We start from the raw sequence: 16,162 nt of genomic DNA, 5'->3' as shown, positions 1-16,162 counted from the left end.
CGAGATGCCGCTCGCCAAGATGCGCGACACTTCGCCAGAGAATCGACGAAACGTTCAGAAGAAACAACAACGATGACACTTTGGCAAGAAGAAACTCCGTGCCGTGAAATGAGCCCATCACGCAGACGACCAAACGACGCAGAGACGTTACTTACGGCGGCCATCCCTATGCGCAGATGGCTCGTTGCCTTCTTCTCGAAAGCTCCACAATGCACTGATACTTTCTGTTAGAACAGAATAGTTCGATGTTCGACGGGGACCGGGTATCCAGCAGCGCTTCGATCTAACGCTCGACCTCTCCACCGAACCCCCTCCAACTCCCGAGCCTGGACCTGGACCGAGTTTGGTTTGGCGGCTCTCTCCGATGGCTCTGGCTCTGACATAACCGTCGGCCGGTGCGCGCGCGTCGCCGCTAAGCGTTTTGCGTCGCATCTTTCAGCGCTATGAGCGCGCTGCCGCTGCTGCCGCCGCAGTCGCCGTCGTTCGGTTTGGTCGGCGCGACTTTCGAACAGTGTTGTACACGTTCCTAAAAGAAAAAAAAGGAACGAAAAATCGTTCCTCCTTTCTCCTGACTTTTGGAACTCGTTCCCGTTACAGTTTAAAGAAATGGAACGTATCGCTACATATACGTTACATTTGTATTTTGCTTATTACCATATTTAGATAAATCGAGGAAAGTTTATATATATATAGGGTGTCACAAAAGAAAATTTACACGGTCTTTTTTACCACAAAAATAAACCAGCCATCGCCGAACGCTCATTATCCGCCCAAAAGTAGATCTAGAGGTCACAACCAGATGCCAGAGTTTCAGCCCGATCCGATAACTTAATCAAAAGTTAAGTGATTTTCTGAAAATTTCAATGGGAAAATGGGGCCCATCTTAGCCCGTTTTCGGTTTGTGGTGCCATAGAGCCCCATGTGTTTGAAAACTCCGTCGGCCGCCATTTTCCCATTGAAATTTTCATAAAATCAGTTATCGGATCGGGCTGAAACTTCGGCATCTGGTTGTGACCTCTCGCGCTACCTTTGGGCGGAGAATGAGCGTTCGGCGATGCCTAGTTTATTTTTGCGGTAAAAAAGACCGTGTAAATTTTCTTTTGTGACACCCTGTATATACATCTTATTAGATGGGAACATACACATTTGAATGCCGTGATGGAAAGGCACCAGGAAACGAAAACAAGCGAAAAAATTTCAGCTTTTAGCCATATTTATGTTTTGTGGCGGGCGATTCAGACCAGCCAAATGTAGTTACCCCACATCGTACGAGCGTTTTACAACAACCTCACTCGTTTCAATCTAACAAAGTCCCTTGTTTGAACTTAACAGTTGCTTTTCGATGCTGTCGCAAGACGAGCCCGTGGAGAAGAGGGTAGAGCTTGTGGAAGGTCAGTTTTGAAAACTACAAGTCCCTTTTCGTGAAGGTTGGATTCGTTGTTCAGTTTGAAGGTGGGGGACAAAGGGAGAATGAATAAAAGTTTATTTTTGTGAAAAGTGACCAATGTTTGTAATACAAGGGTGTGTTCGATATTTAATAACCTGTTCTTTTGTTGTAACTGTAGGTCTCTTCGTGGAATTTCAGTGATGACTGTAGTCGGCCTTAGATTTCTGGGTGTATGAGGATTCGTGGAAGCAAAGAAAGTAGCTGAGTTTGAAACGTCCCTCTCTCTGATGTGTCCTTTCCTTCGACGAAAATGTTTTGCCTAATTTTGTACGATAGTCTCGGGCACTAGAAGAGGAATCGATGCCCACTAGCTCTCCTGCACCCGACTGTTACCAAGTGAGGTCCACACAACCCACGTAGCACCCAATGTCGTGCGAACATTCCTTGGGTGTTCTGAATGTTGAATGAACGTAAAAACACCATTCAGAACATTCTAGGAACGTTCGTTGGCGAACATTCGTATGCCTAATGTTCTCGGAACATTCGCCTTCGAATATTCATATGTGCAACATTTTTTGAACGCTCGCTTGCGAAGATTCCTAAAATGGCACCGGACTAAACTGTCCCAAATGCAAACCCAAACAGAAAGGTCCCAAGTGTGTTTGTGTGTGTGTGTGTGTGCGCGCGCGCGCGTGCGTGCGTGCGTGCGTGCGTGCGTGCGTGCGTGCGTGCGCGCGCGTGTGTGTGTGTGTTTATAATTTACAATATCTTTAACGTTCATAACGAATTGCAACCATCAAAATGAATTCAAACACACGCGTACTCTATATGGATTCTATTAAAACAATTGAGTGATTATTTTGCAGAGTTCTGTCCAAGATTCCTATTAATCTCTACGATCGTCAAGAGAAAGCTCCATGTCTGGACTGCGGCCGACATCTATACTTCGTTTCACCTTATGTCCGAGCGCGGACGATGTTATGAGCTGAAGGGCCAATCAAAAAGCGCAAAAAGCGCAACGTCATGGCGTGCTCTCTGCGCTTGATAGAACAAGCCGGCAACAGAGACGGCGAATACCGGCTAGTCCTATCAACTGCAGCGAAAGAGGCACAACGCCATGACGTTGTGCCTCTTTCGCTGTTTGATTGGCCCTTCGGCTCATAACATCGGCCGCGCTCGGACCTAAGCTGAAACGAAGTATAGTGATACCTTCCCGAAATGTGGTTTTCGACGCCCAGTACTCAGAGGATTACGTGCATTGTTATTTTCGTTTTAAATAAATTAAAAAAAAAAAAGAAATTCTCGGAGCTAATGGCGAGTGGACGAAGAGCAATCCATGCAACGATCCGCTGTTCCTCAAGGTGCAATCAAATTCAATAAAGTGTGCGAACAAGTACATAACGTCCAGTTCCTTTGCCATTCCTATCTCACCAGCGAGATCACTATCTAAAATAAAAGTTCAAAATTGAAAATGAAGGGCGCGTGCATTTCAGAAAATGAATTTGCCGTAGGATTGACCGGGCGCGTCAGCCCCGTTGAGTGCGCTTCTCTCCATGAACTGGTGCATTGCAGAACAGCAACACCCGCGGAATGGACGCACCTATTCTTCGTGAACACTAAATCTCGCTTTACCACAGCGACATCGGTGGAAATCACTAACGGAGATCAACGCCGTGGTGCACGCGCGCGCGTCAGATACTAAAAAAAGAAAAAAAGAAAGAAATCATGCAAGTCTATATGTTAGGCTGCGATATCCTGTGCTGCATGATATCAGTAGTCTTTTTTATTTTCGTAATTTTGAAACCCAAGGAAAGATGTTTGGATAGCGGCGAGGGGGTTCCTAAATGCCCCGTTACGTAGAGCTGGGAAGGGTAAAAATAATATTTTTTACGACTTAATAGCATGACCATAACTTGGAATCTACAAAAAATAAATATTTATTACTAAAAGCTTTGCGGCTCATGGCTAATGCTTGTTGCGCTTCTATTCCGCAAAGACTGCTTCATAAATTATTATATTGACTATTTTGTGTATATGTACAGGTGCAGACATATAATAAATTTTAGCCATAAAAAAGCGTCATACGTACTTAGTTTTGCAGGGCGAAAAGAGCAACAAACCGACGTAACGGGTCACTTTATTTAGCTCAAACTTACCCACACATATACTACTATGACCGAGAGCAGTTTATTTAACGATAATTTGACATTAATGTTACAAGCATAACATCTTGCATCTGATGTGCGTCTAATTGGGGTTTAGTAGATTCCTTAATTTTCTCTATGTTTGATTTCTTTAGTACCTTAATGCCCTCAGAATAATATTATGCCCGGTTCTAACGATATAAAACTACAAGAGAGCAGAGTCCCGCCATGCTGGATAGCTGTCGTTCAATCTTGCTTCCTCAAACATTTCAATAAATCGGAAACCCAGCTGTCCTCCTTAGTATTACCGCAACGAATACTATATTTAGAGGTGTGCAAATAGAGTGACTTCAAGCCGACATGTTTCTTTTATTGCAAGCACGTCAAAAGAGTAGCTGCTTGCACGATCAAAAACGGTGTTGAAAGGGTCCTCCGACAAATATGTGAGCTACCCCAACTATATTTTCTGGATCCCCGGCTTTTATTCTTTCCGATATTGTGTTTAGTATCGCGAAATTTAGAATAGTTTTCGTGAAATCTGTGGTGTTTGTATTCCGATAAACAAATAGCTAGGTTATCGCCACGTGTCTATGCTAGGGCGCCGCCCCCCTTCCTCCTGCTCTTATCTTGATATAAGCGCTTCATGGCTTTTTGTACGAGCAGTTCTTGATCACCGGGACGCGCGGTCTGACGGCCGGCCCTTTTCGAAATTCACTAGCAGATTATTAGAAGTTCGGAACCACTGCACAATGGCGGAACAACTGCATGAGGGACGTGCAAGTCATTCTATACGATAGGCAACATCGGAACGTGGCCAACACAACAAGCCAACGAGCCAATCAAACTGCGTCGAAAGTACAAAGTCTCTGCGTTCCTCGCCTTTTTCTTTAGGTGTGTTGTTTCGTGTGCCATGACGTTGAGGTTTTAGTCCGCCATTGTGCAGGGATTCCACAGCTGCAAACGGAGGACAGTATTTCGAAAGGGGTCTATGGACACCTTTCGAAAGTCACGTGCCGGTTATTAGAAGGGCTGAACCACTGCACAATGGCGGAACAACCGACATTCTGGAACGTGCAAGTCATTCCATAAGATAGCGAACGTAGGAGCACGACCAACGCTAGGAACCGACAAACCAATCAAACAGCGTTGAAAGTGCAACGTCACTGCAATCGGCACCTTTTTCCGTGAGTGCATTTTAGCCTTCTAACAAAACACTTAAAGTTTGCCGTGACATTGCGGTTTTAGTCCGCCATTGTGCAGGGATCGCAAAGTTGCCAACAGAAGGGCAGTCTTTCGAAAGGGGTCTATAAACCCAAGTTGTTGTTAGTGTTACCACTAGGCTGGCGTCCACCTTCTAAGACACAACAAAATCGGTAAATGAAAGTTATGCCAAAACCAGCATCAAAATATTCCCGCGCTTTTCAGTGCCATGATGTCAGTGGCAGGCAGGCTTGCAGGTCGAGCAGACAGTCTAAAAAAGGGTCTATGACGAACATTTCTTCAGAGCCGTTGCGCGGGTACTGGAGTGAGCTTCCCAAGCATTCGTTTGACACCATGAAACTGCTTGTAATCAGTTGGAAACAAACTCTACAGCCCAAAAGTGGACGCATGCCTTCCGCATTGATTGTCCCATGGAACGCCAGCCGGAAGTTTGTAACCGCGAAAAAACGACTGCGAAATTTCCTCCCTCAGAGAAACGGTAATTAAAGTGGCTGCAATGCGTCATGTGCCATTCCCATTGGCTGAGCGAAACGTCACCTAAATGTAAGCATGCGCGTTCAGAAATAAAACACAAAGATAAGCACGGTAACGGAGATGCTTCGTCGCGGAAGCCGACGGGGGCGCTCAAGGTCAAAGTGGACCAGAGCCGTATATGGGGAGAGTTTGGTTAGTGTATGGATCTCGCCGCCGTAACGCTCTCGTCTCAAGTGAGCCAATCAGCACGCGGCGTAGAGCAAGAGGCATGAGCGCATGCGCGTGAACTCCCGGCTGCACCCAACGTTGCTGCTCCCACCTGGGTGGGAAGGGCCGCCATCTTCGATCATTCTCCCGGCGGAATGCGTGGGATCGGCATCTAAATCTCGATTATTGCCTTTTATATCGCTGGCTCTGCAAGAAAATTACCTTCTGTTATCCCTCGGTGGGTTAAAAAGCTAATAAATGAAGATTTTTCGGTGTATGGCCGCAAACTTTTATTCAGGCGAAAAAGAAGTCGGCCCGTAGCAGACGACGCGTAGCCTCAGCAGTGCTCTTCTCCGACCATTCTCCGACAGCGTTGCTAAAAAATGGCGGTCGTCTCCTCTCTGCTCCCTTCTTACTCTTTCGCTCCTTCGGCGCTCTCCTCCCTTTCATTTACTTTTCTCCTCTCTGGCGCCTTCGTCGCCACACCCACTGGCCAAACTCTCCCAATATACGGCTACACACACACACACACAGGATCCTGGTTACACAGGATCCTGTGTGTACGCTAATATATACGCTACACAGGATCCTGGTTACAGGTTCTAATGGCGAATTCCACAGGTCGTTCTGGCGCGGGCCGGGATCGGTAGACCAGATCCGAGATGGAGCGCGCGATCCAAACAGAGTCGTTCCGTTTCCGGAGCCCCAGTGGAACATGGCCACTACTCCGGAATTGGCAAATGCCTTTCCGTCATTCACCTTCCTGGAATTCCCTTACCGCGGTCCCGGATCTCGAAGCACATACTTTTTCGCAACACGTGTTCAACTTGCGTTCAACGCACGAGCGAGGTTAATCATGACGTGAAACGTGCCGGTCGATAAGCGATGTGCATCAGCGTAGCCCACTTGCCTCTTCATCGGATGGACGCCCCGATTTTCGGCCTTTTCCGTGGAGGTCCGAAAAGGCAGTCGAATTCACGCGAGACATACGAGCAATCCTGACCATCACTGCTACTCGAGCCGCTACTGTTGGAGGAGCTGCTCGAGCAACTTGGCAACGAACTGTCATCAAGCAATAGCAACAGTACGCAGCAGTAAAGCGGGTGGCACTTCGCGAGCGGCCATTACGAATTCTTCCGAGGAGAGATGCCCGGCGAGAAAGGAAGTCACGTGTGCGCGCCTGGGGCTGGCAGGCTGGCATCCGGTCGAATCCGCCGACATCGACGGAGCGACTTTTCTCGGATCCGGATCGAGATCTGAGGCCCTAATCTGTACACTTGGTGAAAAAGTCGGTGAGAAATGTTTAGCTGCCGTGATTGGCCAACGCCGCACTTGACCTTGGCACCGGCCAATCAGAGCCGCCGGATTTCCCGCCGACTTTTATATCGATATATGTTATCTTATCAGGGCGTCCACCGTTTCAAACCTCAAAAGCATTGCTTCTTCCTCCAAAAACCAATTCTTGTAAGAACTACTTCGCGCGGTGTATGAACAATGCGCAAAACTTCCTTTTCTTTTCTTTTTTTTTGTTTTTCCTGAGGTATATAACGATGTACTCCAAAAAGTAATCCCCGAGAGTTCAAGTAAATCAAGGAACACCGAAAACCTCTACTTAGAATTACCCTTGCATAAAAAACAAACAAACAAACAAAAACAACAACTTTACGGAAAGAAATATGTCTTTAGCTACAGCTTTCTTTTTGATGACCCGGAGCACAGCCGGCCGTGCTCTGCGAGGTTGCTCCCTTCTTGGGAAACCCCTCTCTAGTTTCCTTCTTTTATCGGTGGATGTGCTCCAAGTAATCAAGCCAGTCGCATGTTCCCTGTACGTTGGGGAATAGCGTGGTCAGGTCCTGTTTTCTTGAACTGAAGCTCAAATAAAACAGTCCGTTTTTGGCAAACGTTAAAATCAGGTACACAAAAGGACCGAACCTGCAAAAAGGTGGAAAGGTGGTGATATCCCCCCCCCCCCCCTTCCCCGCACCCCCCCCCCCCCCCCCCCCCCCCCCCGGCTCGGAGTTTTAAGAAAGATAAACCATCCAAAGCACGAAGTCCTAGTGACTTCGTGCTTTGGAGGATTTATCGAATTAAAGCGAATTAAAGCTCACAATGCTGTACTTTCATTGACAATTAACAGATAGCGTTCATATTGTGGGGTGTTTCATTCGCTTCAATTTTCATAAATAACTTTGTCAAAACCGTGTGAGACGACAATGCGCCTGTGAAAAATGTTAAAATTCTCCACAAGAAGAAGAAGAAAAAAAAAAAAAACACGCTAATTTGCGCAGACTTTACTCGGAGACGCTCTGAAAGCTTATCGACTAAATCAGTGGTTCTCAATCATCGATGTTTCGCGGACCCCTTGTGGATCGGCGGAGATGATGGAGGACCCCGTTTGTGGTGTGGGGATGGGAAAGTATAGGCTAATTATGATAGTGATTTAATACACAGATATAACTAAGGGCTAGTGGAAAGTAAACTTCTCTTATTGACGTATATACAAGAAAACGCACCCGAAAATTGGAAAGTTTTTTCTCAGTCTGAGAAAAGACAACTTTCATTTCCGGGCTTGACTGATAAGGCTGGGATTCGCGCATCCCTAGAATGCCTTCGCGGACCCCGAATGGTCTGCGGGCCCCCATTTGAGGACCACCGGACTAAACGCACGAAACGAGTGAAATTAACCAGGGACTCGGGTTTTTTACTTAACTCGTGCGATGTGAGACCGCAAGCAAAAACTGCACTTCAATTGTGTCCTTGGCGAGAAGGTTTTGCCACCACAGCAGTGGCCGTTCTCACGGAGCCAGATGATATCTGCCAGATGGCAGGTCTTTGGACTCAAACGCGTCACACATTGCTTGCGTCCGCTATAAGAGTCAGGGAAATCAGTGAGATTTCCCTCACTTGTACTCACCTGTTCGTCCGTTTAACCACCCACTACTTTGCTTCGCTGAGATGAATATCCTTGTGGTTCTGCTTGGGTTTTTCTCTTTCGGTAGGTGCACTTTTTTTTTGTGCGAATAGAAACAAACCGCGTTAATATGGATACCCCGCTATATGGACACCATTTTCGGGGACAAACTGTGAAACTACGTGTATTTTTGTCTCGTTATTTTGGACAACTCACATTATGGACAATTTTCAGGGGAGCGGAAGTGTCCATATTAACGAGATATCACTGTACTAATTTACCTAGTTAGTGTCGATCTGGCTAAAAAAAAAAAAAAATGCATGAATAATTTTATCCCAAGACTAACAAGCCTGTTTTAGCCTAAGAACAAAGATATTGTTTCAGGGTAAGATGGTGCTATGACTTGGCGGTAAATGGAATCAAGAAGATTGATTATGCCCACATGCTTTTTACTTCATTCTATGACGGCATGTTGCTGCGTTTTGTAAACCACTGATTTCAGTACACATTGGGGCTAAGTGCATACAAACATCACTGAGTAACACAATATCGCATCTATTTTTCAAATTAGACAGTATATTATACTCCGTTCATCCCTAGGCTGAGATTAGAGTGGAAGCCACGTCCTCGTTGAACCAGTTATGCGCCTCTTTTCAGCACGTCATCACGCTCCCGGCCACGGAGCTTTCACCATACTGTTGTTTTTAGCTTTTGCGTGAGAATAAAATAACACAGCGAGGGCGCTGAATTGGGTGCAGTGAGGCAATATATTCACTCTTACACTTAGGATTAAGAAACAAAGTATCACTTTAGCATTAGAACTTTGAACGGTTACACATCTATAATTCCTCAGTGACTCTAATTCTTGGAATATATATAATTTTGCATTTTAGCAGATAAGCTGCCTCAGTGACTTCGTCTTCTAAGAGACTAGGCTGTAATAGGCACTTTCTAAATAATATTGGGTAAAGTCATCACTTGGCAACGTTGTACGCCGAACAGTGAACATATCCTGAGGGCTTGAAATGTCATAATGCAGGATAAAATCCAGGCGCCTTGCCTACAAAGGGCTATCATAATATGTCTGTTTTTTATGAGTGAGTATACGCGCAGTAAAGCACTCAGCCCTCAGAGCAACGGTGGGGGCGGAAGGCAAATGTGAGCTTATGCATTGGTAGCGTTAAAATATGAGATCTTTCCTTCTTGGTGGCTTTAGCCTTCGGCGTGAAAAAGTGTTCGAAAAAAGAGTTTCGAAAACGGCAGTTGCCGCAGAGTTGGCCAACTGTCAAGTTGAATTGTCCTTTCAGACCAGCTGCTGCGTTGCTTCTTGTCAATGCCACGCTGTCGCGTCGCGTGTCAACACGCTTCTCGCTTCAGCTGCGTCGTCCGTAGCGCAGGGAATATTTCTTACCTAGCTCGGCATGGTTGTGACGCAAATAATGAAAGCATTGAATGCTTTTGACCTAACTGGGTGTCTGAGAAAGGGCTTTGGGTTTTTGAAACTAGCACCCCTGACACGGTTGTCTCTCCAAGCGTTGGCGCCCACCATCCGAGAAGAATCAGATCCTGTCGACAGCCGTGACTTGCACATATAAACCAGAGGGCGCCAGGTTTACTATAATTTGAGATTATTTCTGTTAAGAAATAATGCGTTCACATGATGGCATTACTCCTAGGGGTGACAAAGAAGTATTGAATGTGTACCTGGGCCTGTTTGCTGGAAACCGGTTAACTTTAACCGCAGTAGAAAGTTAACCGTCCTTCCCTACTAGGCACCTACAAGTACCTAGCCAATTTTGACGAGGGCTGGATGAGCGATAGCTTCGTGGTTTATTATGGGGTTGTAGCTGGTGTCACCTAAAGGTTGTAGCGAATATAAGTGGCTTTTGTGTAAAAAATCCCGAAAAGCGGGAACCGAAGAACGCGCGCGGGTTTCGCGACGCAGCACGGCATACATTTGAGCTTAGGAAAACTTTTTGTTGCTCGTAGTAAAAATATTGGGTAAGGTAAAACTAAATTAACCCTTGTTTGGAAAATTTTGAAGTGTTCGACTGTCTAAAGTGAAGACAAGCCTGGTTGAAATTTCCTTCCAAGTTCTAAAGGGGACGACGAATTTCAGTCCTAGAAACGATGAGGCAGAAGCGAGCGGCTAAAGGCGGGCAGTACACCCCGCCGGTGTACCGCCCGCCAGCATGTAAGAACCGTATATAACACCATCATAAATTGAAGACAGTGTAATTCGGCTCCAGTGAAAATCGGCCTATTACCGAACTACCCAAGCACCGAGGAGAATGCTGATCGTGTAATTCTACGCTCCGCGCCCTCGCTGGCCTTCCCCATATAAAAGATTCCAAGTAAAAATCATAATAATGCTTTGACGATTGTGCGTGAGAGGCAAAATTTGCTTTAGGCTTTTGCTTTTGAACAGTTACTACTGCCATAGCCTCCTTTATACAGGGTGTCACAAAAGAAAATTTACACGGACTTTTTTACCGCAAAAATAATCTAGGCATCGCCGAACGCTCATTCTCCGCCCAAAGGTAGAGCTAGAGGTCACAACCAGATGCCAAAGTTTCAGCCCCATCCGATAACTTAATCAAAAGTTATAAGTGATTTTCTGAAAATTTCAATGGGAAAACGGAGCCCATTTTTGCCCGTTTTCGGTTTCTGGTGCCATAGAGCGCCATGTGTTTGAAAACTACATCGGCCGCCATTTTCCCATTGAAATTTTCAGAAAATCACTTATAACTTTTTTTTACAGCGACCGCAATGCAAATCTCGGCTCAGTTTTTCGTAAAAGCCTCAGGATTTTGTACGGTCACGTGCCTAGTGGTCAAAATTGTACAACATGGTAGTACAACATGGTGGCAACCAAGTGGGGGTCACTTTTGCCCGGTGACCGGGATATCAGTTTATTGCCCTCTAACTCGTTGTGGCTATGCATGATGAATCCCTGCAGCGTCGCCTATCTTGCCTCTGCGTCGTATCGAGCGCGTCTTGCCAGCAACCCATATCTAACAGAAGCCGAAGCATTCTGAAGCCACCCATACGCGTAATAGTAGTAATCCCCATTGGCTCAGGAAAGCCGTGGCACCGCGGAAGGGCGATAGCCTGTTCCATGCAGGCCCTTTACGGGCTGTCACCTTTCCGGGTCAACGGCAGGCACGGATTGGTCACGGATGCTATGTCAACGCACGGCAGAAACGCAGTGAGTGAAAACTCAAATCCCGGCCGAACCCTGACACAGCATGCACTCGTGTCCTTGCTGTGCCTCTCCATGCTCGCCCCCTGGGGGGTACTTTGAAAGTCCTGCGCTACGGCCTTACGATCTAAAGGAGAGACGTTGGTCTTGCAGCGTCTTCCCACGAGTGTGCGATGCTAGCAGGCGGCGACGCCAATCAGTACCACCTAGCAGACAAGGCCCGTTCGTGTCATCGTTTGTGGATTCCGCCGTCCGCCCCAAGCGGTAAAATGCGCTGACGCTCGACGAGGAGTAAGGACAAACTTTGTGAATGCGCTTCGTAGAGCGACTCGTCTTCCCCGGAACAGGTGCCTGCCGCGAGTCGGTGTACGAAGCTAACCTCTACCTGGACACGGTACTCGGCGTCGTCCTGCCGCTGGAGGTCGGCAAGGCCAACTTGAGCCTGGCCCCCCTGCCGGGCTTCACGGTCAAACACAGGACCGGGGACTTCCGCGTCCAGTTTGAGTCGGGGATCCTGCAAGGTCTCGCCAGCTTCATCGAACGCCGGGGAGACTGCGAGGCGACCCGATGGGAAGCGGGCGCCCTGACCATGCGCTGCGGCCTGGACCTGGACGGACTGCGGCTCGCGTTCCAGGGCAACGCTCGTGGACGAGACTTGACGGCGGAACGCGAAGTAGCTCTGGGGCTGGTGCTGCGCAACTCATCCGCTTCTCTGACTCACACTGAAAAGAAAGGTAAAAAAAAAATGTGCTCACGACCTTTATCTTTGAAGTCTTATTGGCGGGGAATGCACTCTTAAGATAGCGGACGTTTAAATTTGTTGATATGATATTATACCAGCCGTTTCGCGGAGTGAAGAAGTACCGCGTATTGTTTCATAATTTCCCCACTAAAATTAATGGGGAAACTGAATTGGTGAATTTTGTAACGTGATGTCCATTTTTTCCGTTTAACTTTATCTAGGAAACTATATTGCTGTATACGTCACGTGACGTAAATTTCGCCGCTAAATGTAGAAGGAAAGTGAACTGTTCTATGTTCCGTGTTTTGCATGGATCCGAAAAATTACGAGAAACACTCACCGGTGAATTTTCCGCAAATTCAAATTTATTATTTAAATAAAAAAAAAACTCCAAATTTTAAAATCACACACACACACACACACACACAAAAAAAAAAAAAAAATAAAAAAAATAAAGACGGCGTTTTACTATTTTAGAAGAGAACATTGTAATTGGTCCCGAGGAGAGGTCACATCAGTCTCTTTTGAAATCTTGAACTACCGACAAGAGAGAGTTTCTTTCAGGACAAAGGGCCATGGTCCCGGACTTTACTCATTTTGTTTTCGAAGCTTTAAAATTGGAAACACTGTATAATTTCACTCAGAATTTCAAAGAACTGGGAATCGAACCGAGATAAACTGCGATAAGCCCCGAATTATTAGTGAAAAATAAACGCCGAAAAACATCCTCAGAATTTCCAGAGAAAGAAACTCCGAAAACACGGAATATCCTACCTATAGGTCACGGGAGGTAAATGTTTTCGCAAGATATAGAGATGACTCAGAATTGGTCTATACTCGTTGTCATCTAGAGAGAGAGAAAAAAAAAGTTTTGCGCGTTGTTCGTACGCAACGCGAAGTAGTTCTTAGAATGTTTGATTGTCGGAGGAAGAACCTATATTTTAAGCGTTTGAGAAGTGTACGTATTGATAAGCTAAGATCACACTTGAATAATATATGCACCTACATATAACTTAATTATCCACATTAATGGGGAATTATTCCTCTCTGAGGAGCCCAATTTTTTTTTAACTACGGCTCTCGTGGTGACAACGAGTACATAGGTCTAATGGCGTTTATTCCAACGCTAAATTTAGAGGGAAATAGACGGACGGACGGATCGACAGGCAAAATTCTGGAATTCATTTTCTTTTGTTAAGAAGCATTACATGTTTTAAAAAAATTGTTCGGTTTAGACATTCCCTACTGCAACAAAGAGCTCTCGATGACGGAGTTTTCTCTGAAATGTCGATCATACAATCTGACCGTAAAATAGCTCCGCGTCGGCTAGAATATTATTATAATACGCTGTTGTTATCCTACTACAAAGCTCCCATTCTTACATAGCTGAAGAGAGGGGGGTAGTTTCAGCGCCCCCCCCCCCCCCCCCCCCCCCCTTTTCTACTCCCCGCGGCGCAACGCCATTGGTCGCTCGCGCTACGACGTGAAATAAACAGTTCTGTCCCGTAGTTGGAACTCTCTTCCCACGGCAACAATGTGACGTGTTGGGTTAGTTGGTTTGAGGTGAACATCTTGGTAATAAACAGCGGCAAAGAAACTTGGACAAGAGTAAAGGAACAAACATGACAGGACGGCTCCGAAGAACAAAGGAACAAACATGACAGGACGGCTCCGAAGAATAAAGGAACAAACAGGGACAGGACGGCGCTGATGTTCCCAAGATGTTCTTCCCACGGCCTTGCTAGGGTGCGATAACACCACCACGAGCAAACAAGGTCCGTGCAGGGATCATAACTAGAACTGTCGCATTATAACACCTATTCAAACTAAAAATAAGATAACGGTTCGTGACGGCTGGGATAACTGCAGTCCTATCCAAATTGAAAGAACCGTTGTGTTTCATAAAATGTATTCGATTTGTTTTGCACTATTGTGCGAAGGCACTGATAAGACAGAATGTGAAGCAGCACGAAGATATATATGCTCTGCGCTATATTACAATTTTAGGCGGTTTAATATACACGATGAAGCAGCGATACATCACTACATGCAAGGTCTGTACCCAGTTGTTTTCGAGCTTTATCTTCGAGAAAAATACCGGCGTCGCGCACCGTAAATACCAAAAAGAAAAAAAAAAAGTTAACAAGTTGTTTAATCATTTGTAGCAGCAAATTGTACAGGCCTAACCTATTGTGTGCTTTCTTTCTTAGCTTTTCTGTCATTCTCTTTTGAGGTCTTTTAACGGGAAGCCCGGGGGTCGCTCTTTTAGCTTTTGCTAAGAGTAGAACGTCGCCCTATGTTTGATCACGTTGTGTGATCCGCGGAAGTAACTCGGATCTACTCGAGCAAGATTTGGAGCACAGCCAACGTAACATAGCCAAGCGTAATCTTTGAAACAAAGCCGTAGTGCTATATCTTGTAGATACCTACAGGAGGCCAATGAGGGGGAAGATTGACCACTGTTTGGACACGTATGCACGCACTGTATACGAGGCCTGCATTCGGGCCCGGCAGGGACTCTGATATAATCACACGCTTCGTGCCCAAGAAATGGCATAGAGTAAGTATAATTACCTAGAGGGAAAGGTCCCATGCGTTGGGGCCGCTTGGGAACGGCGGGATAGAGACGCGGACATTGGCGGTCCCGATGGGCCCATATCGCTGGCGACGTCTTAGTATGCACTAAAGTATGCACATTTCTTTCTTTGAAGCCAAGGGAGTCTTCGCAGATCGTTTTCGCCGTCCCGCAACGCTTTCCGCAACCCGCTACGACACCCGGAACTCGACAGTCAAGGCCATCGGCGCGCAGGCGCAGTAGAGGCTTCTTCGTTGCGGAGGGCTTAGAGGACGGGGAAACGCGGTCTACGAAATAACTCTAAAAACGCCGGAATCGGGTATTGCATACAACTAAATACAGCTGACATACGCGGGAGCAACTTTAACTCGTCGCGGCGAAACGAACACGCCTAACCGTTCGTCCGCTTTATTTCTCCGGTCTAATGTCGCTCTCTCTCCTGTTCTTTTTCTCGAAACCGCCGATGTGAACGCACGGGATTTGCCGCGTTTGGTTTCGTCTGCAACTCCCTGAGAGATAGCGAAGGCCAATGTTGCTTGAGGGTTCTTGAAAAGGATCCATTTCGCGGCGGCAACGAAACTTCTTGGACGGTAGCGAGACTGAGTATACGTGGGTACAATTAGTACCCATGAGCTTATATAGACTAAGACACACTATTATTAGTCAATATCATTGCACGGTTGAGTACTTGTGTGTTTCGTAGTAAAGAAAATTGACATCTGGGAACCTTTTTTTTTTCTTTCTTGTTCATCAGTTAGTTGTTGAATTTTACTAGGGTGCCTCTAATCTATATCGCAGAGCTTTTTTTTAAAGAAAATTTTGTTGTTTTATTCTCCAGGAGGACATGTTCATGCGGAATGTGATCTCGGCGACCTGAACCTTGTGCTCGTTTATTCAACAGACCTTCACCTGAAGGATGTTTCCAAGCCTGTTTACGACCAACAATTGGTCAGCACTGCTCGATCTATACTAAAGCACTTTCTTGTGAGTCATTTTATTCCGAACGTACTCACTGTCGCTTTTTCTAAAATTTATTTGCCTATACCGCAATAAATAATTATATGTGGTGTACGTTGTCATTTTTTAAAAGAAAATTTTACATTGTATTTTATGTAAAACAAACCTGTCTTAGTTCCACTAACCACCGAAGCAAAAGTGAGGTTAGTACTTAGTGATGTGTATTCCGACTTGAGGCCGATGAGTAGAAAATGTGTAATTATATTAAAATAAGTGATGGCTCGATAATATGGACATCTTCGTTTACCCAACATGTATATATTTTCTTGTGCGCTAACCGTG

At 45.9% G+C, this 16,162-nt stretch overlaps 2 protein-coding genes across 3 annotated transcripts in view; one reads left to right on the top strand and one right to left on the bottom strand.

The window, feature by feature from the left end:
• LOC8035163 (pyruvate dehydrogenase phosphatase regulatory subunit, mitochondrial) overlaps positions 1-406 on the bottom strand; it is a 108,828-nt gene extending 108,422 nt beyond the window's left edge. The window contains exon 1 of the mRNA XM_029980335.3: positions 156-406. Coding sequence (XP_029836195.2) covers positions 156-164 — 9 coding nt within the window. The 5' untranslated portion in view covers positions 165-406. The remainder of the gene's footprint in view (positions 1-155) is intronic.
• Positions 407-8,311: 7,905 nt separating this feature from the next.
• On the top strand, positions 8,312-15,930 carry LOC115320219. Of its 2 annotated transcripts, none has more exons than XM_029980337.3 (3): positions 8,312-8,428; positions 11,894-12,280; positions 15,702-15,930. In XM_029980337.3, the coding sequence occupies exons 1-3, from the start codon at positions 8,389-8,391 to the stop codon at positions 15,914-15,916; spliced, it is 642 nt and encodes a 213-aa protein (XP_029836197.2). In that variant the 5' UTR covers positions 8,312-8,388; the 3' UTR covers positions 15,917-15,930. The 2 variants fall into 2 exon arrangements, with proteins under 2 accessions (XP_029836197.2, XP_040357880.1); XM_040501946.2 differs by lacking the exon at positions 8,312-8,428 and adding an exon at positions 11,705-11,810 and having other exon boundaries at positions 11,870-12,280.
• The last annotated feature ends 232 nt before the right edge of the window (positions 15,931-16,162 follow it).

This window comes from Ixodes scapularis, unplaced genomic scaffold, assembly GCF_016920785.2.
Source record: "Ixodes scapularis isolate PalLabHiFi unplaced genomic scaffold, ASM1692078v2 PGA_scaffold3__209_contigs__length_174095766, whole genome shotgun sequence".
Lineage (NCBI taxonomy): Eukaryota > Metazoa > Arthropoda > Arachnida > Ixodida > Ixodidae > Ixodes > Ixodes scapularis.
This window is presented reverse-complemented; position numbering and strand designations above follow the sequence as displayed.

Bases quoted from the DNA above. Each gene is read 5' to 3' on its own strand.
- LOC115320219 (XM_040501946.2), top strand. From the start codon at position 11,720: ATGCTAGCAGGCGGCGACGCCAATCAGTACCACCTAGCAGACAAGGCC. The intron at 11,811-11,869 runs GTAAAATGCGCT...TGCGCTTCGTAG, and splicing joins TCCGCCGTCCGCCCCAAGCG to AGCGACTCGTCTTCCCCGGA. The intron at 12,281-15,701 runs GTAAAAAAAAAA...TTTATTCTCCAG, and splicing joins GACTCACACTGAAAAGAAAG to GAGGACATGTTCATGCGGAA.